The sequence below is a fragment of the Bolinopsis microptera genome, chromosome 7 (genome assembly GCF_026151205.1).
Source record: "Bolinopsis microptera isolate Bmic1 chromosome 7, MBARI_Bmic_1.0, whole genome shotgun sequence".
Taxonomy (NCBI): Eukaryota; Metazoa; Ctenophora; class Tentaculata; order Lobata; family Bolinopsidae; genus Bolinopsis; species Bolinopsis microptera.
Window position 1 is genome coordinate 18,362,074 of NC_087078.1, and position 24,112 is coordinate 18,386,185.

The 24,112-nt window shown below is 37.9% G+C and overlaps 3 protein-coding genes across 5 annotated transcripts in view; 1 reads left to right on the plus strand and 2 right to left on the minus strand.

Moving 5' to 3' along the window:
- Positions 1 to 24,112, minus strand: part of LOC134818300 (tektin-1-like) — a 70,986-nt gene that overhangs the window by 22,600 nt on the left and 24,274 nt on the right. The window lies entirely within an intron of this gene.
- Positions 1,556 to 4,710, plus strand: LOC134818328 (laminin subunit alpha-like). 2 transcript variants are annotated; one of them, XM_063827837.1, is made up of 3 exons: positions 1,556 to 1,663; positions 1,793 to 2,355; positions 2,640 to 4,710. In XM_063827837.1, exons 2-3 carry the CDS (start codon positions 1,807 to 1,809, stop codon positions 4,326 to 4,328), a joined length of 2,238 nt encoding a protein of 745 aa, XP_063683907.1. In that variant the 5' UTR covers positions 1,556 to 1,663; positions 1,793 to 1,806; the 3' UTR covers positions 4,329 to 4,710. The 2 variants fall into 2 exon arrangements, with proteins under 2 accessions (XP_063683907.1, XP_063683906.1); XM_063827836.1 differs by having other exon boundaries at positions 1,648 to 2,355.
- Positions 4,691 to 15,712, minus strand: LOC134818329 (complex I intermediate-associated protein 30, mitochondrial-like). The gene is made up of 8 exons (XM_063827838.1): positions 15,570 to 15,712; positions 15,257 to 15,358; positions 14,957 to 15,054; positions 10,371 to 10,463; positions 10,013 to 10,117; positions 9,650 to 9,751; positions 5,522 to 5,636; positions 4,691 to 5,212 (listed from the first exon to the last, which is right to left on the minus strand). The coding sequence occupies exons 1-8, from the start codon at positions 15,625 to 15,627 to the stop codon at positions 5,025 to 5,027; spliced, it is 861 nt and encodes a 286-aa protein (XP_063683908.1). The 5' UTR covers positions 15,628 to 15,712; the 3' UTR covers positions 4,691 to 5,024.

Genomic DNA, 24,112 nt, shown 5'->3' on the forward strand with positions numbered 1-24,112 from the left:
AGGGTTTGATAATTATTATAGAAGGACTTAACTACAGAACTAATGTTTACTGTTCGTTTGTGAGCTAGAAATGTTCGGATGTCCAACATAACATGGCGCATTGGCTTTAAAAACTATAGACAGGGCCAAACACATGTGAAATGATTGTTTATATTAACTTAATCGTTAATCGTTCATAATAACCAATGTTAGGAAACTGTAGGTCACTACTAATTACACCTTATTTAGCAGTAACAGAGCTCTTGCAGTCCTCTCCAGCTATCCAGTATAATGCTATTCTTAAATACTGAGTTCAAAAACCATTTCCAATGTTTTACGGGTATCGTGAACGTTTTACGAGTGTTCTGAGCGAAAGCATTATATGGAATTGTCGGGTACAAGGTTTCACAAGAAACTGTCTACTATGGCTTCATTTACTTTGCGGACGTACTAAAATACAAGCATTCAAGAAAGTTGAATAGGTATACCCTCGAAGTAGTATGAATTTCCTACATAAAAAAGGTTTTCTTGTTTAATACTATATTTTATTATTTATCTTCTAAAATTCAACAAAGTTAAGCTGTATTTTAAGATAATATTTTATGCCAGAGATCTGTCACTCTCAAGTATGTTAGAGAGTATGATTTAAACATTTTTCAGTAGCCGGCAATAAAGATGGTGTAATTATTACCTAACATTACATAGTTTACGGAAAGGAAATTTCATTTTTCGTTCATCAAGTGCAATAATAAACATCACACGTTTCAAAGTGCGTCAGTGGGCACAGTATAAAAATCAAATAACAAGTACTATCTGTAGGCTGGTTTCGTGCATAAAGTAGACTCTTATAAACATTGAACATAACAGTCTGTCGTGCTTATAAACATAACAGTCTGTTATGTTTATAAACATAACGTCATGGTACTTACTCTTGGAGAATCTGGAGACATAGTCAAATTTAAATAATTTAGTACGTCAGTGGTATAATCTTGTGTCTGAAGTACAGTGTAGTGTAGAAGTGTAGAATAGCTAGTGTGCAAGTATCAATATAATATAGCGGTTCATTGTGATTTTAATACTCAGTGCAAATTTATTTATAAATTTATTTATTACTGTTATATAATAGCTAATTAACATCTATATTTGATACTACGCCTTTATTCTATTATATAATAATATCTTATAGCCGAGTGTACTGGTAAAATGTGTTTATTAATGTAAATCCTACCTTTATTTACGTTGCACCTCCACTTAACAGACTCCCTTTTTGACTATACCAGCTTATAATTCACATATAGTATGTAGTATGTAATATGTAATATGTATGTCATTCATTTGGTTTGTTCATCAACAATGGGTCGACATGAAACTACATATTTTTATATTTTTGATTCACGTCATGAATCATGATGGATAGTATCATAATATCCGATCGACTGAAACATACCGTATCTATTGTTTTTAGTAATTGACCATTTGGTCCTTTAATTACTTTTCGACTGAAAGGCGAAGTAGCTCCAAAAACCCTGCCCAGAAGTAAAATTATCTATTTTAAATAGATCATCATTAGTCTTGAATAACAAAAAGTATTGACAGTGATGTTGATAATGATAATCCTACGATCACAATAGTGGCTGAACTCGATTACGTGTCACTCCTATAACACGTTACACTCACTATACAGGTATACCGTAATACACCTGTAATTGTCTGGTACTGCCCAGGCTTATGGTTTATAATCGAGATACAATGCTTACAGTAGCATCCTGGCAGTCTACAATATATGATAGCAACTCAATATTACTCAAATCAGGAGAAGGAACACAAATGTCCAGGATACTGATACTGGTGACGGTTACCCTGGCAACCATCATCACCACAGCACAGGCTGCGGGACAGTGCGATGCCAGTTGTAACTCTAACGGAACTAAATCCTGCGAGGAAGGAATCTGCACGTGCAAAGGAAATGTGATCGGCGCGGACTGCTCGTCGTGTCGTCACGGAACAGTGGATATGGACCCGGCTAACGAGGAAGGGTGTGTGAAGTGCTACTGTACTGATCACTCACCCTCTTGTCAGCTGCAGTCCTGGGCTATATCCTATGTGGGGGAGGCGTTTGAGGCTACACGTGGGGTGGGCTGGCTCGTGGAAAGCTCGAAAAACAGCACTAAAACTTCAACAGATGTGGTCAAATCGTACGGTGGTAGCTCGGAGTATATTTCGTATAGTAACCAAGTTTGGGAGTTGAAATCTAATAATTTCTATTGGGTCCTGCCGGCTCAGCATCATGGGGATTGGACAGCTAGCTACGGTAGTAACTTGATCTACAAACTTAACCTGAGATGTGGCTCTGATTTCGCGTGTTCCTTCAATCAAGTAAGAGTGGAAACACTAGTAATTATATCTATTGTATGCTCAGATATGTGTAAAAGCAGCTTCATGTCTGTTTGTAGTGGAGTGTATAGGAATAATCCAATTAGCAAATGGACGGTTTGTAATTCTTGGAATTAACGAGCGGAACTATAATATCATGTTTAGCAGCAAACTCTTAATTAATGTCTCACATCGTTATGAGGATTCAATTGCTGCGAATAGAAGACCGAGCGATATAATTGTCACATTAGGTATAAATACATGTAACGTAATTCAAATTCTCTCAGGAGCCCTGGGTGATACTGCGAGGGGGAATTCAACAAGATATTCAGACGATCCAACACTACAAGTTCGAGACATCCGGCTCCAAATGGCGGGGTATAAAAGAGATAACAGTCTCACTTCACGAGGGGTACACGCTGCGCACGTGCTGGCGCACCCCCGACCTGCGCTGCATCTCGCGTACAACCATGATCAGCGTGCTGAGCAACGTGATAGAGGTGAAGATAAAGGCGGGTATCTTCAGAACTAGCTCCAGTATGGCTATAGGAGGGTTTAAGAGAGAGATAGCATCCCACATGGGGGACGTGCCACGCAGAGTAGAGGTATGCAGCTGTCCCGCGCCATACACTGGCAGTTCCTGTCACCTCTGTAAATCAGGAATGTTTCACAAATATGGGTGGGACTGTGCCCGGTGCGAGTGCAACAACTACAGTTACACATGTGATTCCTTCACTGGGAAGTGTGACAACTGCGCGTATGACACCGCGTGTGATAATTGTGATTGTTGCGCGGATGGATTTTACGGTAAGCCCACAGGAGAACCGAATCCCTGCTCTCCCTGTCCGTGTAATAGCCGGGCTGCCACCTGCTCCACAAACCAGGACGGCAGCTTTGGGAGGTGTGTAGATTGCGAGGAGGGGTATGAAGGAAGGAACTGTGAAGTGTGCCAGGACGGTTACTACGGTGATCCTACTGCGGGAATACCTTGTCAGAAGTGTTTCTGCAGCGGCAACATCGACACTACCGTCACTGGTAACTGTCACAACATCACCGGAGAATGTTACAATTGTTTACACCACACTACCGGTTTCCATTGTGACATCTGCCAGCGTGGTTTCAATGGTGACGCCACGAGACAGCAATGTGAACAGTGCAGGTGCAATCTCATCGGTGCCAAGGACAACATCTGTAATCCTACCTCAGGTGATTGTACTTGTAAGGACAATGTTGTGGGTGGAGCTTGTGACGAGTGTGCTACTGAAACCTACGGTTTATCCTCTGGTACAGGGTGTTCACCTTGCACGTGCGACACAACAGGAACACAGTTCGCGTCAAACGAGTGCGACGCGCGAACAGGACAGTGCACGTGCAGAGCTGACAGACAGTACAGGACCTGTGACGGCTGTGTAAATGGCTACTTTCTGAAAAACGGCAGATGTTTAGGCTGTCAGTGTCCCTCGTCAAGGAGCTTGAACTACAGCTGCAATGGGGTGACTGGTCAGTGCTTCTGTCAACCCCAATATACGGGTCAGAGATGTGATGTTGCTGCGTGTGTAAAGGGATCATGGAGCGACTGGACCGTGTGTGATAAGCCCTGTGGTAACGGTACTCAGATCAAAACACGAAGAATATACGTTCCGGACCCCAATGTGATCAGAGACGAGGGTCTGCCTGCTGAAACGTGTGACGAGATAGAGACGCAGTCGCGCTCCTGCAACGAGGCAAGTTGCAGCAACATCAATGAGAATGAGTGTGGTGTTATTGAGGTTACAGAGCCGCTCTCTTATCAGAACTGCAGAACACGCCGACATTACCCGGTTAAGAAATGTCGGGGTTCGTGCACGCACGGGGATATTGACTGCTGTCGGCCATATCGTCTGACTCAAAAGAGTTACCGGCTGTACTGCGCAAATGGGCGGAGAATAACCCACACATTTGACGAGGTGCAACAGTGCGGGTGTTTGGCTTGCTGAGCTGACTTTAGCTTACTGGAAATTAGAATACTATGAATAAAGTTGATCAAGAAATAATATATTAGGTGACGAGAACAGTGCTATATATGATACAGATACAGGTGCAGATTGAATTGAATAAGAATGCTTATAACTTTTAAATTGTGATTTGTAAATCATTGGGCCGTGGTGCATATAATTCTGATTAATTGTTTTTGAATACAATAAATAATTAAATAATTATTTTGATGAAAACTTTTTATTTCGATTGGTGATTTGATGTGTTTCATTATTTTCATCAATGCAGATCTGTGCTCCATGCCCCACGGCACAAATATTTTATTATACTACCGCTACTGATACTAAATTAATAAAACTATCATCTGAGGGTCAATAAATTATCAAAAATAAAAAGTAATAAATAATAAGTACACTGACAACTTTGATATAGAAACCTTTATAAAGAAGAGCCGTCTGTAAATGAATGAAGGATGAGACAAAATAGACTTACGATAATATTATGCTTCTTTGACTTGATATCAAAAACTTAATTCCCGAAATCAGTCTGGATATCCCTTCATGTCGAGTCGGAAATCTTAAGCTCAGTTTCAATCATGATTACTCGCATTACTCATACACATTATTATTCAAATTGTTTTAAACCAGCAGGTCTTCATTCTAGAATGATCTCCGTCTGTCCACTTCAAGTGAGCTGTGTTACTCCAACAATATGTGGTCGTGTTTACTGTACACACGTGACTTTCTGTATTTGCCCAATATTTCCTGATCTTGTGTAACCGATTGGTTGCCAGTCCATTTCCAGATTGACTCTGGGCCGTACAATGTGTCCTCGTCAACAAATGTGTTCAAAGCCCTGATACTGTCAATCTCCAGACTAAAATCTCCTGTGATGGAAAAAAGGTTACTAGTTTAAGCATGAAATAACAGTTAATTAAATTAGTTGAGGTAATTTAAAGATTATTGTATAGTTTTGCGCTTGCCCACACATGTGTAAAGTATTCTTGACTTATTCAAAAACTAAGAGCCGGTTTTGACAGTTATGACTTATACATATCCAAAAAAACATATCCTGGACGAACGGAGAATGCTTGGTGTTGCCGGAAAGCGGAAACGTCAATTTGAAAACTTCAACTGTTTTCATTCTCCAACAAAAATGTAAATTATTTAACAACATAGCTCAAACTTCAACATACCAGGAGTTTGCTGGTCCGTAAAGAATCCAATGGAGTAGAGCCTCATAGTTGCCGGCTTGTGAAGAATACCAGCAATCTGCTCGTGTTTCACGGGGTAAAACCGGTTAAACGGGATCTGAAACAATGTAGATAATTAATAAATAATTATAATTATAATTATAATTATAATTAATAAATAATCACACAGGTGATGTTTCATCACCTTGGTTAAGGACATTTCGATCTCATCGAGAAAGATACACAGCGCTCATATGATTTAAACAAGATTTTGAATTTATGATTTATCGCAAAATCAATATGTGGATTGGTGAGGTGTGCTGTAACTTACTCAACTTCATTTCATTAACAGACATGAGTGTTCATGTTGAGTAATGACTAATGGCAGAGAATTACAAATATTCGTTACAAAAACTGATGAACTGTGATTACTCTTAAAATAAGAATTTTGCTTAAAATAATATCAAATTTCTCCATATGTGGTAAATCAGTTCTGCATTATTTAGCACGCTATTGCTAAGTTTAGCTTCTTAAGCTCCCAGTATCATGGTATTCCTAGTTTCTATTTCAAATCGAAGATATGAATTATCTTAGTTAAGTAAGAGAGACTACCAATACCCACGATTACAACTATTCTCATCCCATGAAACCTAGGTGTAGGACAACCAATCTTAATCATAAACATCAAGCACAAAAATTCCATTCATAAAATTCAAAAAACAATAAATCTAAAAGACCCATTTTTGAAAGAAATGACTCATGTTGAAAGTGAGTAATTAATAATTATATTTGTTAAACTATGAACTTCCAAATCTATTCAACTGTACTCGACCAGTCCTCAATGCGCACTTTCGGAGAAAATTGCCACTTTATTGTAGATCTAGATTTTATATTTATATCATTATATAAAGGTATTTTGGTTTCCATTTCACGGGCATGACGAACAGCAATGATTAGACCATTTTCGGTCGTAGCAGAATTTTCTTAGGCCCATTGTGGCGACCAGAGCTTGGTGCGATCGTGTTAAAAGGTTCTGTTCGCTTCTCATGCTTAAATTCATTGCCACCGTGACAATCTATAATGTCTTCTATATTTGCTGACATTTCAACTGACATTTCGACACAGCCAGCAAGGAATTTTTTCCCGCGATTAAGGTGAAATCTTCAGTCGAATTTTGTGCTTTTAAAGCCAGTGACTCGTACGACGTACATGGTTGAGATATTCTTCACGTTCACAATACAATTACATAATATAATATAATATATAATATAGACTGTATTGAATGAGCTTGAAGATATATCCTCGAGCTCATTCAAGAAACAACTTTGACCTCTTCGTCGCAAAAGCTTTATTTCTGAAATTTGAAATAACCTAAAGAAAGAAACCACACATCGACTTATCTTTTTAAAGATCCCGTACGTGTAGCAGGGATTAGTGTTGTTTTACTGTTTGTGCGGCGAAAGCACTTTTTGTCGGTCGTTAATTGCGATATTATTGATATTACACAGGATGTTTGGGGGGGGGGGGGGGTCAACCTCATTTTACCTCATTTTACCTCATCCCAATTTTGCCTTTCTTGGCTGCCCGAATGAGGTAAAATGAGGTTGACCCCCCCCCCCCCCCCCATGTTTTTATGTCGAAAGGTGGGCGGACAATCGCTAGCCGCTATATAGTTATTATGAACGTCTTGCGTCGCCATTAAAATGCACAGTTAAGCATTTTACGGAGAAGAAAAAAGTGATATTTATAAATATTTAATGAATTGCAGTATAATTCAAATCGATAGCTTAATTCTAAATCTAATGCGTTGCATTTTATTAAAACTCTAAATCTGAAGCGTGGCATGGGTGTTTGTGATTTCAGACCATAATTTGGTAATATAATACAAATTATGTTGGAGTTTGCAGAACACACAGTATAAACTCAAATTCTTATCAATTCCAAATCTAAACCATTTTAATTTTCACGCTTTTACGGAAAACACCGGAAAATCTAATTCCAAATCTCTTAGCAGTGATGTTTTCGAGGACGATGTTTCTTGTAATGATTATTGGAGTAGAAAACAAACAAGTCAATCCCTCCTTAGGCCATGTTAAGGCTGCTTTGAAAAATGTGTCTCGGATAGACCCATTTGAAGAACCCAAACATGTAACGCAACCTATGTTCCGTACATTCTTCACCACAAAGATTATGGAAGTAGCACAAACGAAACCAATAAATGTTATCACTGCCTCCAATTGGACACGCTGTGGACAATACTGCACTTTCGTCGCAGATTGCCATATTTTGGAGTACCGGGCGAACACAAAAATCTGCAATCTTTACAAAAGAAGAAAATACCACGAAATAGCTGATAAAGCGAGCAATTCCTCCTACACCATATCTACAAAAGCCAACTTCATTACTCAGAAATGTGCGGAAGATTACGGTGCTGTCTTGAGGGGCGAGCAGTTTATCATTGAATCACATGACAAGAAACTGTTCTTTTCAGAGGATAAAGGGGCTTTCTGGAAGAAGAAACGTATGACAATGTGGCAATACAATAACGTAACCCAACAACTAAGAGTCCACGATTCTAACACTTGTCTAAGCTGGACAGCCAAACCTGACGACAAACCCGCTGACTTGAATTTTGAAACTTGCCTTGATAATCCAAACCAAAGGTTTGTACTGTATCAGACTGACCCCTGCGCTTGGTATCTGAAAACAGTGAATGACCGTGCGTTAAGTCTGGTGGAAGGTGAGTTCAGGTCGGGTGTTGAAAAAGATTTTGGGACTGAGGCAAAGCCGCAACCTGCGGCGAGCGAAAGTATGATACCATTACCGAAAGGAAACACATATAGCCAATGGGAAAACGGTAATAATGCAGATAGAGGCACGGACTTGAGAAACCTTTCATATTTTAAATTGGTAAGAACAACATTTGCGTGCTATAGATTCAGAGTTGTTAACGGAGAACTCCTGCCAAAAGAATACAACGCTCCCATCTTCCTTCAGGGTGATTCTATCACCATCCAGTGTAATGAAGACTACAGCATAAAACGAAAAGACGGACGCCAAAACCAGACAGTTTTAACTTGCAACAAGCGTGAATTAAGAAAAGTTGTGTGCAGGAGTGGGAAGAAGAGTGGTGTTCTCAAGTACACCGTGCTGTCCCTGGTGTTTGTTTGCTGCATTTTCCTGGGATACAAGTTTATTTGCCACCTTAGAGGCGGTGGTAGTGTTCCAGAAGATGCTGAGGCTGTGGAAAATAATGAGGAAAATTCACGGAATCCAGGAGATGTTTCTTATAAAGATTCAAACAATGATGACATTGTGAGCGACCCAAGATTCGGAGATTCGGTCACTGCAAACATCGTTGCAATTATCAATGAGAATAACAAGACGTTTGAGGACCAGAATGCAGATAGTAATCTTTTGGAATTATGTGAGATGATCCCCAATCAACGTAACTCAACATTGCAGTACGAAGACGTAATCTATGAACCTGATTTTATCGATGCAAAATGGGATGAAGAAACTGATAAATCAACTGATGATAGCTTGCCGGTAGAGATGGATGAAGATGAAACCCCGGCAGAGGTTAACGATAGCTTGCAACTAGAAGCAATAGGGATAATATCATCACCGTCGCTCGAGATCACCGCAGCGTCGTCACTAGAAATGGATAACAGTTCGGACACATTTGAATCGGTCAAATCATTATATTAGGGGAAAGAAAATCATATGCTTTATATTTCACTAGTAGGAACCCGCCTATATTTCATTGCTTTGTTGAGAATGTATTGCATTTTGTTTTATTGATTTTAATTTGAGTTAAAGTCTTACAAAGTATTTCATTCTTTGCACGGTTGTTTTTGATCATTTCAACTGATGCTTTCTCCTAATTTGGTATTTTGGTATCCTTTTACTCAAAATCTACACCATCTTTCCAAAACTATAAATATACGAAACACTCCTGAGAGAATATAATGGACGATATTGTTTAGAGACATCGCATATAAAATTAGTAATTTGCAAGCCAGTATCATCAATAAATAAAGCCACCTGCCACGTCTTAATACAATCGACCACCCATAAAAGCACACACGCTAGAAACTCAAGTAAAATGTCTTTGTGAAGGAGCAGTACCTTTATCCTCTCCCAGTAAGGCCCACCTCTAGTCTGAAGATGTGCTGCCCAAAACTTAGTTCCCTCCTGTTGAGGATCTCCCAATCTTGACTTGAACCATAACTGAAACGAATTTATGGTTTGATCCGGTGCTTGCCTGTTATAGGAAATAATTTTTAAGGACGCAATAATTTTGTGTCCCAATTATGACGCTCTAAGGACTAAGGAAGAATAGCAACTTCCGTCTCGTTTACTGATACTGATAATTCTTGGTATTAGATAATCTCGGCCAGAATTCATGGTTTCGCCACAAAAGCTAATGATCTTGTACACAACACCAATAAATGACGGCACTACAAGACCAGCTGGCGGTATTATGGGTACCTGTATTCGGTAAGGTCTGCCGTCACCACGGACCCTGAACTCGAACTGGTGCCACCGGTGGAGATCAGTAGTTCTCTCACTCAGCTCAAGATCTCCCCACGTGTTCTGAAACGTACAAGTTTAGTACAGTATTGAGAAATACACACACGGAATACACGTGAAATACAAAGGAAACGTCGGCATTGACAGCCGTGAATATTAATAACCGCTTCATTGCAAGTCGTTGTTCCACAAGAACTATTAGACACTAAGTTACTAAGTATAAAATATACTTCTTAGAATAACGGTGGTACTAATAGGAAGGTTTAAAGACATGTGTAGTAGCCCGTGTAGACTGTAGCTACACTGTAGCACGAACCCAGAACGGATAAGATCTGATTCCAGCGTACCCAGTTGCGTCCCAGGGCCGGGAATGTTCGTTGTAGTAGGACGGAGTGGGGTCGATCTTTCCCTGGAACAAACAAACATATTAAATGCACAAGATATTATCATAGGAGATCGTTCATACATTACGTAAGTCAGATAAGAGGGGCGGGGAGGGCAGAGGGTTCGGAAATTTCTTACACTAGTGTGATGTTAATAGCTAATAGCATGATTAGTGGCTAACGGAGGGGCGTCTGAAAAGGTCAAACTCTGGCTTATAATTTACTTATAACTTACTTATTAAGTTTGAATTTGAATACTGAGCGGTATTTTGTTTTAGTTTTACGTTTTACTTTATAGTTATAGAATGTTTTCACCAAATAGTTTGTTGTGTAATGTATCAGCACCCCACTGTGATAACGTATAATATACGTTATATTATATTATTATGTATACAGTGCACTGTATTTCAGTTGGTTTACATCTCTATTATATTATACGGATTTGGCTGGATTTTATTTTATAAGTTTATTATCGCAAACCGCAGGAGTGAAGTGTACATGATAATGTTATGAGTACAACTACATCAAAGATCGGCAATTCTTTATTCTTGCTGTAAATATTAATTACGCCTCTAACAGTAACAACATCAAAATGTGTGTTAACTAAACTTAGAGGACATAAATAGTGAATATGTCAGGGAAACACATGGAATATTATTATAATACATTATAATACACATGGAATATTATTATAATACATTGTAATAATGTATATAATAATACGATATTCAAATATTTACGTGCTTATATTATGATAACTAAACATTCTATACGCTAATCTAACTGCGTATAATGCGATTACACTATTAATTGCAAGAGGCGCAGCCGAGTGGAAATTGATACAATAATCGCACGAGGCGAAGCCGAGTTCGAATATTGCAGTTATTTCACGAGGCGCAGCCGAGTGCAATAACTGGTGTAATCGTATTATACATGCAGTTAGATTCACGTATAACTCCACGCCTCTGATTTATATAACTTTGTTGCTATAAGTTGCTCTCAAAACAATGCGATTATAAACTAATCGCACTGTTTTGAGAGGCTGAGAAGTTTTTATTTTGATTTCCGGAGTGTACTCACAAACAAATGAAAAAGTCATTAGATAAACAAATTTCAAAAGTCGATCAATGTAATTCATAAATCTAAAAACGTTTGCAAAATCAATTTTAAATCAGTTTCAAATATCTTAACAACAATTGGATTTACAATTAATAAAATATAATTACTAGGAAACAATGCCGTAATACCACAATTCAATTAAAATTAATTGTAATATTGTGTATCACGGCATTGTCTCCGATCAATGTTTTTATCTTCGAGTTCATCCTCGTCCGGTATTTGTTGCTTGAATCTTCTGACATTTCTATTAGACATCCTGTGAGTATGACGATTAACTTAAAATTTAAAACATGCTAGCAAATACTAGAATTCAATTACATAATATTATTACATTGACGTTATGACCTAGGATATGGCGCACTTGCAATAAAAATATCAAAATGTATCATTATTTCAAACTATGGATCGTTCACATATTACGGGTCGTCCACATATTACGAATTCATTTTTTGGAACATTGTTACCCCTCTCCGTAATAAGTTTTACACATAGCTATTGTGTCGAAATTGCAGTAGAGCAATCATTTTGAAACCCCCCCGACCCCCCCATCGGCTTATTACGTAATATGTGAACGACCCCCTATTCACTATTGAAAGCAATTGAATTGGCGGGCAAATGATCCGTTTCATGATGTGTATAATACAATGCCAATCAAATCCAATTGCATTAAAATACATTTCCATGCAACTATCAAATGTTATTGTACCACCCAACTGGTGTAAAATTGGAAAACGGCTATAACACGGCAACCGGAGCTTGACTGGCCAAAGCCTAGGGCGACTGTAGTTGTTGCAAACAAACTACTTCTAACAATCTACGTACGCGGCTCCCGATAAACGAGGAGTAAGGAACGATGTATCTGTTTGAAACGAGAATCGAGATATGCGCTGATAAATTAGTGACAACTCCCGATGAACGAGGAAATAACACTACTACTACTAGAGCTAAAATGAACCTGTATCAAACAAGGTCTAAAACCTACTGGCTGCTCCTGATAAACGAGGAGTTAACAAATAAAGGTGACTGTCTGAAACAAGCTACGGGTGCAGGTGTACCTGTCTAAAACAAGATACGATCTTAATATTTAAACTCCCGATAAACGAGGAGATGAGAAGTCTGTAACTCGCGACGGTTATAGTGAATGTACGAAGCGCTGACAGTGAACTCCGGTGAGCTGTAATTCCCGATGTGATGGCTCAGTCTGTTTATAAACAAGAAAGGTGGAAGGCTGATGGAGTCTGTATTTAAACAAGTCTTAGACTTAGTGAATTGTACTAAATAAAACGCTCTCGTAACGATAGAAAACTAATAAATCAAGAAGAGCACCAAATCTCGACTAATCCTCGGTGACAATTTCAGAAGTGCCTTATCTCCCAAAAACCTTATCTCTTAAAAAAAGGGCTCGTAAAATCTGATAAATATAAAAAAGGCCGAAGAACTATAAACAAAAAGGTAATGGTTCGAATATAAAATAGATGCATGAGATAAAATTAAAATTAAGAAGTGGCAAAAAACGGTGAATTAAAATATTAAAATGTAAAATCAAAGCCTAGCAACATTGTGGATCTACTAAACTAGTTAACTACACCAAACACGGCAGCAAACAATCAACTTTCAAAATAAAGAGACAACAGCTGAACAGCGGGTCACACAACGCCTCAGGGTCTCAGAGCACTGAATACGTTGGCACACGCCGTGTATGCTTGAAGATGATTCGTTCTGGTGACTCGTACGCAGAGGTCACGTGGACCTACCATTTCGACGAATTACTATCACGTGACACCCCGTATTACTGATTTCGAGGAATAACAGTCACGTGACACACTGATAAGGAGATTAGCCCCCGACACCGTGAGAAATCTGCCCTGCCTCATACTGTGTTGTGTTGATGCAATGTAAGGATTGACTTATTCCAAACACAAGGAAAGATGTTGTCCTAAACTATAAAGTTAAATTTATGCCAGTATAGTTAATTTTGCGACCATTGCACTAACGGTCGCTAAACTACCTCAGGTAGTTGATTTAAGTCAATACTTGAATCAGCACCTCACAGTAGTAAAATACTCGGTTTGAGTTGGGTCCTCATTTTACGAGGTGCTCTCTTAGTCTAATCATCTGCCTGAGCCATGATTTACAGCATCTTTCAGGAAATCTGCAGTGCAATTAGTTTAGTAATCGTACCTAATTTAATTTCGGTCACTCTCAAAACAGTGCAATTAGTTTTGTAATCGCACCCCCTGAAAAAAAACCTACCAAAAACCGGTGCAATTATGGAATTAATAAATGGCCGCCAAATAGGTCAAAAGTGGAGTTATAACAGTAATGATATAAATCCAGTCTAGCTGGAGCCCCATCTTTAGGTAATATTAATAATTTGGAAGTTATCATAGATATACATCCTTCTTCTCATTTACATCCTTCTTCTCATATTTAGATAAGCCTGTATAGTGTATGATGACAAATATTGAACATAGTTGGACGATGATGTATAGTAAACATACCTTCAGTATATAAAATAAAACAACTCCGTTACTCAGCAGTCACCCTTCAAATACACTTCTTATATTACCATATTATTACCAAGTTGACACTCATTAATCAAGCAAAAACCAGGGCTCTGACAGGAGGGGTCTAATTAACAAACATGTCAGGTATAACTGACGACAGGGGTCTAATTAATGAACATAATCATTGTTCATTAATTAATTAGCAGGACAAGTTTTACGATGGGCCCGTGGTCTGTTGTTACCTGACAATGCCAGGCTGCTGTATCCGAGAGGGAATATTACGCGTACCACAGTTGCACCAGATGATGTGAGATGGATAGTGCAGTTGTGGCTGCATGGTGGCTGCATGAATTTGAATAAAAGATTATATATTTTCACTACAATCTAGGCATCCTTAAAATTTGTACCTCCCTATATATCTTCTAGATAATATACAGTGCCGCTAGCGAGTATTTAATAATTCACTCTTATATCTGATTTCCCTAGCGACCTCCATGACAATGGTGTTATTGACGAAAACTAAAATGTCATAGCACTTAGGGGGGCTAATTAAAACATGTCTGTTAAGCTGTCTGGAGGGATCAAGACGGGAATTAGTCGACAATTAGTAGAGAATTCCTCGACTCGAGATTAATGAATATTGACAAGTCAAGACGCGGTATGGTTCCCATTATTTTCACTATCTTGGGATCTGTACATGTACAATGTCCACTGACTACCAGACTACGGTTAACCTGGTTCACTAAACCAAATTTACATTTACCAAATCTACACTAACAAGGGTCAATTTAAAGATAATTATATAACAGCTGTGCTAACCAACCGAGCAATTACCCGCAATTACCCGCGATTACCTGCGATTACCCACAATTACCTGCAATCAGACATCTTACCTTCATATGAAGTCTGCCTCCTCGGGAGGTTGAGAGTTCCACCAGAGATCTGCCACCAGTCATGTTGTCGTCCAGTGTGTAGAACTTATCTACATCTTCTGGGGGAACAAAGAGATTGTAGGGGTGGAATATTGTGATTTGTAAAGTAACCTAAAGTAAGTAGATTTGTTTACGGGAATTGTGTGTAGGCTGAAGAAAAATGAGGAATGTTTGAATTACGGATTGCTATAATATGAGAGTAATGTCGTATGATAATTACTAAGGAGTGCTACATAGCATCATTATGCGCTGTGTTATTACCTTCATTCCTAAATTTCCAAAGGGTGGCTGCGTCCTTCTCTTTGTACTTGTGCTCGATGACTCTCATGTCGTATTTTTGGCTCCATGTTGCTCGACCAAACGCTGTATAAGGAGCGGTGAAAACAGTCAAGCGTACAATTATGATAAATTTCATCCCTCGTTTATGTCGTTATTTTAATTTTCTAATAATAATAATAAAGAAATATCGTTGGATTTTATGAAAATTGAAAGGTTGAAAAATGCATATGAATTATGAGATCTATATTAATAAATAACGGCGTTACAAACTAGACATCAGCACTGAAATACTCACTAGCAATGATGTTCTGCCATCTCAACAGATGCTTGTAGTTGTAGTTTTGTATCACCATTTTAGCAGGAATAAGGACCCGTCTTAAAGTTTAACTCAACATAAAAACCATCCTTATTATATCTAGCTCATTTTCACTAAAAAAGAGTAATTATTGGGTGGTCAAAAAGTTGTGAGTCAAACGTTTTACACTCGGCGAAAGCAATACATACTGAGTTTCTCAAGAAAATAAGGCTAGATGAAGTGTGAAATACCGAAGCAGCTGTCTTTGTGGTATAGTGATAGAACTTTCAATTATAACATTATTTATTATTTGTTTTTTAATATGTTTTTTTCTTAATAAAGGTTTTGGTAAACAAATGAAAGCACTTTTTCATTTAAAATGGTAAATCAAATTGTTTGGCACTGTACAACATAGAATATCATGTATGTACCAACAGCTTTTCATCTATAATATATTTCATGCCATGAATTTATATAATTGATAAATCGGAAAAAAATAGATTTTAAAATGATCATGACGTGATTTTATATATTACTGAAAAATTACAAATTTTATCGAAATTTGATTATAAACGAAATCATCAGCGGATCAAATATACAGAACACTCAACATATTTGCGTCGACTTATTATCATAACCGAAAATATATAATCCCAGGGTATAAAGCTAGAAATATTTAACCATAACTTTCATTTCATCTTATTTGGCTCTGATCGTCTTAAATCAACAGTGTAAAAAGCTTGGTAGCTTCATACTAATCAGCGGGGATTGGAACATGTCAGAATGTTATTTTATATAATATTCATTTAAAACAAGTCAGGAAAATTACAGCATAAATTGTTAAAGTTTAAATCTAAACAAAATGTAAAATTTAAAATCCATAGTGTGGAGTACTAGTATGTCATTCTAAATCGTCGATTACTTTTTACTAACTTCAGAATTTCATATAGTTAAAGAAGAATATGATACAATAACTAAATGTCAGTTATGTAATATGTTATATCGTTGATCAGTCATGAACGGATTCCGGAATTCTACAGAATGAGTAGGTATGTAACTAGGTATGTAACTAGGTATGTAACTGAAATCATTAAACTATGCGGTTATGAAGTTATGAATTATGATGTATACAGAATATCAGTCATTTATTAATTTTAGTAAGGTGGCTCTTTGTCAATTCTTATCTAACATGCATAGCCCAATCTCCCCAACTTCCAATCATTGGGGGTGAAAATGTCGCGCAATTTTAGATTCGTCACCAGTCGTTTTCTCCTCCACTAATGAGAGGTAGCACTTTGCATCTTCCAGTACATATTCGTTGCTTTGTCCATCTCTTCTTTCACTTTCTTCCAAAACTTTTCTTCTCCAATTCCTGAAAAATTCAAAGGTCAGAACTCAGAACAAACTATTGTCTGATTGTCTGCGGAGTGCGGGGGTCAGACAGTTTAGCCAGAGATTTACAACATTGTACACTCATTTAGATTGGGGGGGGGGGGGCAACCCCCAGATTATATTACCGAGATTGGAAGCGGAAATTTTACACTTCCAACCGTTTTGAATTGAAAAACCATGCAGAATTTGAATAGATTAGAGTAAGTTTGGTAGCTGATAATTTGCCTTTTACTTTATTTTTTCATCTATAAAACTGTAATTAGGCCAGTTCGATGAACCGTTGTTTTTAGCAATAAGAGTAAGTCTGAACAACAGCTGTTTTCCGACAGAATATTTCCTATGTAATTGAATATTGTCCGAATCCATTGAAAAGTAAGAGCCGAGTTTTATAAATACTAATAGAGAAAGATTATTCAGTATTTTGAACTAAAAATGGGTTTATGAGACATAAATGATTCTCGCAAAGTGTACTATAAAACCATTAATTTCTGCGGAGAATTGTGCGAAAATTTGTGCCGCGAAATTGATCATTTCTAACTCATTTCTCCATTGAATCATTTGCATTCGCGATAATACATGGTTTTACAATACATAATATTTGATTTCAAAAATAATCTAGACCAAACCAACTTGATAAGATTGATAATAATTCGTAAAACTTAAAAAATAGTAGAACAATAATTAATTGCATTTTTGGTCCGAGTACCAGCACTCAGCAGTAAGGTAAATTTTCTATTTTAAAAATAAACCATTACGGCATAACATTAAGATTCTCTTACTCAAGAAAGGATAAAATTGCAATTTAATCAACGATTCATAACACTATTTATATATATATTGCAATGTCGAACTACAATATATTTATAAATACCGTTATGAATAGCTTTATAAATAGAGATTTTGATAAATTTTAGCTACAAATATCGCTAAAAAGTCGCTTGCCGAGCAAACTTTATACTCTATAGATATCACACCAAATAAAACCATTCAGCAGAGCACACATTACTCCGCAGAGCACACAATACCAAGTCTCAAGAGTAAGTAGCAAACTGTTTGTGACGTCTTCTCGGTACCACACAATAAACGAGAAAATAAACAACCCCCACCATCACCACCGTCAACCCGACCACCACACTCAGCACCACACTCACTGTGTCCCCCTGCAGCCTGAATATCAGGTACCCCACCACACCCGCCGCCAGGAAAGTCACGAATACCAGGTACCAGCCGAACTGGGATATTGTGGAAGGGAGATGTTGGGTGTTGGGGACGGAACCATCGGGGTGGTTGTTGATGTGGTGTGGGGATACCAGTGTGGATGGTTTGTGGCTGGGTCTGAAGCAGGGGTTCCGGTGGCGGCCAGGAGAATCCGGAGAGATGAGAGGGGAGTCACGTGGGGGATCACGTGACACGAGCTGGTCATGTGATCTGCTCGTCAGATCACATGAGATTTCAGCGTTTGTTCTGATAATGTCCAAGTCCAGGGTTGTTGATTTTAGATCGAATGAGATGTCGGTGTTAGTTCTCACGATATCCATGTCATCAGTTTCTGATTTCAGATCAAATGACATGTCTGTGTTTGTCCTCAACATACCCAGATCCATATCTTCAACAACCATACTATCATCTCCACGACTCGCTCTATCCACATTGTGATGATCAATTATACTGCTGACTCGAGAGATGTTTCGAGGGTGAACTTTGAAGAGGAGTTCTGGGGTGGTCGGATAAGATGGAGGAGGAGACGGGAGAGAGGAATATGATTTAAAATCAGCCATTTCCATCCCTTCAATGCTATCAGAATAGATGTGGTCCGCAGTACCATTCATTTTCTGGGTAATGTTTTAATGGTAAATCACGGCATAATGCAAACAATTACAATAACAAATATATATAATGATCCATTAAACAGCTGTAATAGCATGAGATGGGCCATTACATTTATAATGAGAAACATATTTTATACGCAGCTGTATAGTCATTAGTATTCATTAAAATATGTTAATATGACAGGTCCATTGACCCACATTGGATCAAAACCGGCATATTTCTCTGATGAGAAAAACTCCTTAAATAGTGGAACTTTTAGTCAAACACGTCTTGATCTAAGGGAAAAAACGCATACGAAGACACCAACTTACAGATTTAAAGATTGGTGGTATCAAACTGTAAAGCTAACCCAGTTAGAGGGTGATGTGCCAGCAGATTAAAACCAAATTAGATCAATCTTACGAGCAGCTGACTTAACAAGGCACAATTGGGCTGTTTACTACGAATAACAATTTAATATCACAGAGAGAGCTCTGTGGAATAGGACGGTTACAGCCGAACGTGTGGTCACGTGTTGTTACGTGTTGTCACGTGTTATCACGTGGGTAACAGCTGGTTGTATACGCTGACATAAACTTCATATAACAACAGTTCATCTCGGGAGGAGGCTTTGTTTCTTTCCAATGTCTAATTCCAGGTTTGAATTGGGGCGTCAATGAAATTGTTAGTGTAACATAAGCTTTGTAAAAGTGAGAGCTGATGAATGCATTATATCTGTTCGGCATACGAGAGCAAACATCGTTACTCCCAAAGCTAGATGGTAGCAGTAACATTGTACTACGGAACATACTTCACAGAACAGAAACTAACTAAAAATGCAGAGTATGAGATACATTCTATCATGTTTCTAATTTTCTCACTTATCATCCCCTGGCAGAGCGATAATTACTACAAAATTCAGAGAATTTACTAAAAAATATCGGCATGTTTCGCACAAAATGACCACAAGTAACAGAGTTAAGATGCGAGTTAGCAGATACTCTAATTTCGCAGCCAGCTGCTTCTCATTTTTTAGAAATTAGAGTGCAATAAGTTACTGTGTAACTTAATGCGCGACAACCCGGTGGAGCATAAAATGATAATCCAATTTAAATTTGCTTCAGGTACAATACTGTTAATTGCATAGATTATTTGCAGGTTTAGTATTTAGTTGAGTTAACGCCTAACTGCCTAACCTGGGGATATAATAGTGAGATGGAACGGTGGGATGGAATGGTGACGTTATCAAATGGTAAAAGCAGAACGTTTAGCATCTAGGCTGTGGTAATGAGCTATGTACAATTAGGTAGATAAAAAAAACAAGGAGGAATAAAAATTCGGAAAATTAAGTGAATTAACAGGGTGAAGGTTAGAGGTATTCACTATTCGCTTCATTGAGGGTTTCAGTAATATGCCACTAATTTATTCAGAGGTAGTTGTGACTTGTGGCTGATACATGTAAATATTGATCAAATGAAGGTTGCAGAAGATGATTTCGATGGTGATATTAATTGAACACGAGCAATTAATTAAAACTTCAAACGCACTGCAAAGTGCAATCAGACAGACAACTCAAACGCAAAAACTTGCAGAGCATTGATTAGCAGAGCCCTGGTGCCTACCAAAATTAATGATATTGTGATACCACTGTTTGGGTGACCCCCATATTCAGCATAAAACCTCTGATATTCATCAAATTATCAGCTATAAAGCTGCGAGGGTTTAAATGATATTACACAATGAATTGTCTATCTGCAGTTCAACCCGACAAGTGAGGCCAGGTCCTTAGGTTACTGGAGAGGGATCTGGGGGTTGAGGGGAGGTTCCTGGGGCTGGAGATGAAATCTATCCTATTTAATCTTAAACGAAGAAAAACGTCAGGGCTAAGAACTTATAATAGTTATAGTATTATATTAGTGTCTAAACAAATATCAGTAATTAGTAATGAATATTGAGCTATTGAGTGATAAAATGTCAGCCGACAGACAAGCTTACAGAGAAGAAAAGGAAATTATAACGAGTCTAACAGATATCCCAATATTTACATTCCAAAGCTGTAATAACGACGGCAGATATCACACAAATTATATAATTATTATCTACCCAAGACCGTATAATAAACGTTTGTTAGAAAGTAACTGGTTGTAAACTATGTAAAGGCTGTCAACAGTGTACGTGTTTTACGCTTTCCTTGTGCAACGTTTAAAGTTATCAATGTTCTATTAGAAAATGTAGAGAAGCTGAAAGGGTAGATCTGAGGTAGATCTGAGGTAGATCTGAGGTAGATCTGAGGCAGATCTGAGGTAGACCTGAGGCAGATCTGAGGCAGATCTGAGGTAGATCTGAGCTAGATCTGAGGTAGATCTGAGGTAGATCTGAGGTAGATCTGAGCTATATCTGAGCTATATCTGAGGTAGATCTGAGGTAGATCTGAGGTAGATCTGAGCTTGAGGTAGATCTGAGCTATATCTGAGGTAGATCTGAGGTAGATCTGAGGTAGATCTGAGGTAGATCTGAGGTAGATCTGAGCTATATCTGAGCTATATCTGAGGTAGATCTGAGGCAGATCTGAGGTAGATCTGAGCTAGATCTGAGGTAGATTTGAGGTAGATCTGAGGTAGATCTGAGGTATATCTGAGGTAGGAGCAATGACATGAGGTCACACAACGTTAGTGACGAGTAGTCAGATGAGATGAAATGTACACTACTGTGGGAGTCATTATAGGTTGTTCTCACATCTACAGGCTAGGTGTATAATTGATGTCAGGTGTTTTAAGGTTATAATATTTTAAATGACCAGATAATTTCCGAGCTGAAAATGGAATTATTAACGTTTATAAACGTTAGTGAGCAGGGGAGCAGGTTCAAACATTTTAAACAGAGTTTATTACGCTTTAATTTTTCACCATTTACTTCTCATTTGATTGTGTCGGTTATGAATTTAATTGGATAATTATATAAACATTTGATTGCTAGTAGTATAGTGGTCCTAGAATTACACATCGTTAAATTGGTCAGAAAATAATTAAGCAGCTAAAGACTAAGACGCTAAAAACTCACGTTTAAACGTGAGTCAAAACGTGAGTCATAATTTGAGTCACATTTATCTCTGTTCGCACAATTGCTGGCTGATCAATTCGTTACACAAAAGTATACAAAATTCAAATGTGTAATTACCTTCCCAAGAATGCGACCCCTTGAAGAATGTCTCTCGAACAGTGTTGATCAACACCAAATCTTCTTGATTAACACCGTTCTTCATCACTGAAAAGGTTAATCCCATAAAACTTCTCTTTTTAGTCGACAATTTGCGAGCATGCTAAATCACTCTACACTCGATCTTCGAGATTTTTCTAAAAGGGCCCCCGACATTTGAACCAACTTGAGTCTATCGATGTATTTTCGGACGCTGATTCCGAATCACCCCCAGGCCCCTTGACATAGGGTTAAAATGCTCCCCTAGCGAGATATTGGCGAAAAACTGTCTCGATCACGTGATATGACCGTATAAGGAACTAGGAAGTTGGTCTAATTTCTCGTTAGGGTTAGGGTCGTTCAGGACCGCTAGAGAACGGGTTGAAAAAGTCACGTGACAGTTGAGTGTAGAGTGATTAATCATCATCCAATTTGGCAACAATTTGGCAACAATTAAATTACAATTTGACAAAAATGTGAGGGCAATTTGGATCTGCTAAAATTGAGTAGTATTATTTTGTAGGATGTAAAAAGTTTAACATCACTGACAAAAATATAGTACATTATATAATATTATACATAATGTATATTTTCCCTTATTCGGCGATTTTCGAGAATAGTTTGATGAAAAAAAAAGAAAGTTTTGAAGAGCTTACCGTCAACATTACTCTTAATATGCTCAATGTTTTCACAGCCAACCAGTGTAATGGGAATATTAGGGTTGGAAGTAGAAAACTGAAGGGCCAGCTTCGTCAGCGACGCGCCCTGCAACACAACTATTTAGCATCAGCTGCTAAAAAGCAGATTTTCAAAAGTAGCAGCAAGATTGGAATGTTTTTACTATGAAATATGTGATTTGAGATAATTTTCACGTGTGTTGTTAGGAAATGTAGTTTAAAGTTCCTACACTCTACATTCTCACTCAGAGAGTTAAAATATACTGCAGGTTAATACTCAGATTTGTAGTTCAGTGTAGTTTGGCATTCAGAATTCGGTAATCAGTTTTCGGTCTTCTGAATTCGATGAAGCGTTCGAACGGAATACCAAATCGAAAAGATTCTTTTTGAATGAATCACCGAATGGTTGACCCGAATAGGTACCGAATCAACGAATATCACCAAATATTTGAACATCAACCAAATATTTGAACATTCCTACATTCCTACTACTCAGAGTAAGTTTGTTGACTACTCAAAACTAGAAATCTCTTCTCGACAATATGTTTACGTGCAAATACAATCAACCTTGGGCCACATTCTGTGGCCAACCGGCCCAATTGCACTAGATTTAACAATAAAACCCTTAATCTGACAAACCTCATCACGACAAAAAGCAGCTGCATTTTGAGCAGCTTCGACTGTCTCTGGTTTGGCAGAGTGCCATTTTGGTGGTCCTGTCAAAGAGTTTTACGGATGATATCTTACAAAACATGACATATATGGCGACAAAAAATGTAAATTTTGCAATCAGGCTCGGATTAATGTATGTGTAAAACACAGCAAGGAGAATTAATACGTGGTGAGAAATGTAACTTTCAGGTTTGTTACATAATTAAGTGGATGGCACATCCGATTGTACACGTGTCTATTACCTAAAGTAATAAAGTAAGTAAGTACCTAAATCAGTGAGAAGACCCATGGCGAATGGTGAAGCGTTTATAACTCCAATACCCTGCTCGTAGAACCACGGCAGATAATCAGCCAGCTCGGTGTCGTTAAGTGTGTACTTGCAGTATGTCAGAACCACGTCTATCTTCACGGATGACAGTTCTATTACCGTCTTCAACTTCTCCAATGGGTATCCTGATAAGGAAGAACTTTAAACAGTGGTCATTAGAACATTGTCATCACTGAGTCTATTCAGAAAAAATCAGATATTTTCTTGAAACAATCATCAAATGAGACTCAATAACACTACGCGACTTAGTGTTAATAGATGTTACGTTTACATTTTCATATTATTCAACTGTGTTGCTATGAATCATACCTGAATCATACCTGAAATGCCGATATATTTAATTTTTCCTTTTTCCTTAGCTTTCTTCATAGCAGGAAGTGCTTCGTTGATTACAACTTCCAAAGTTGGAGCAAATTCCACATCATGGCAAAAACATATGTCCAGATATTTACATCCAAGTAATTTGATAG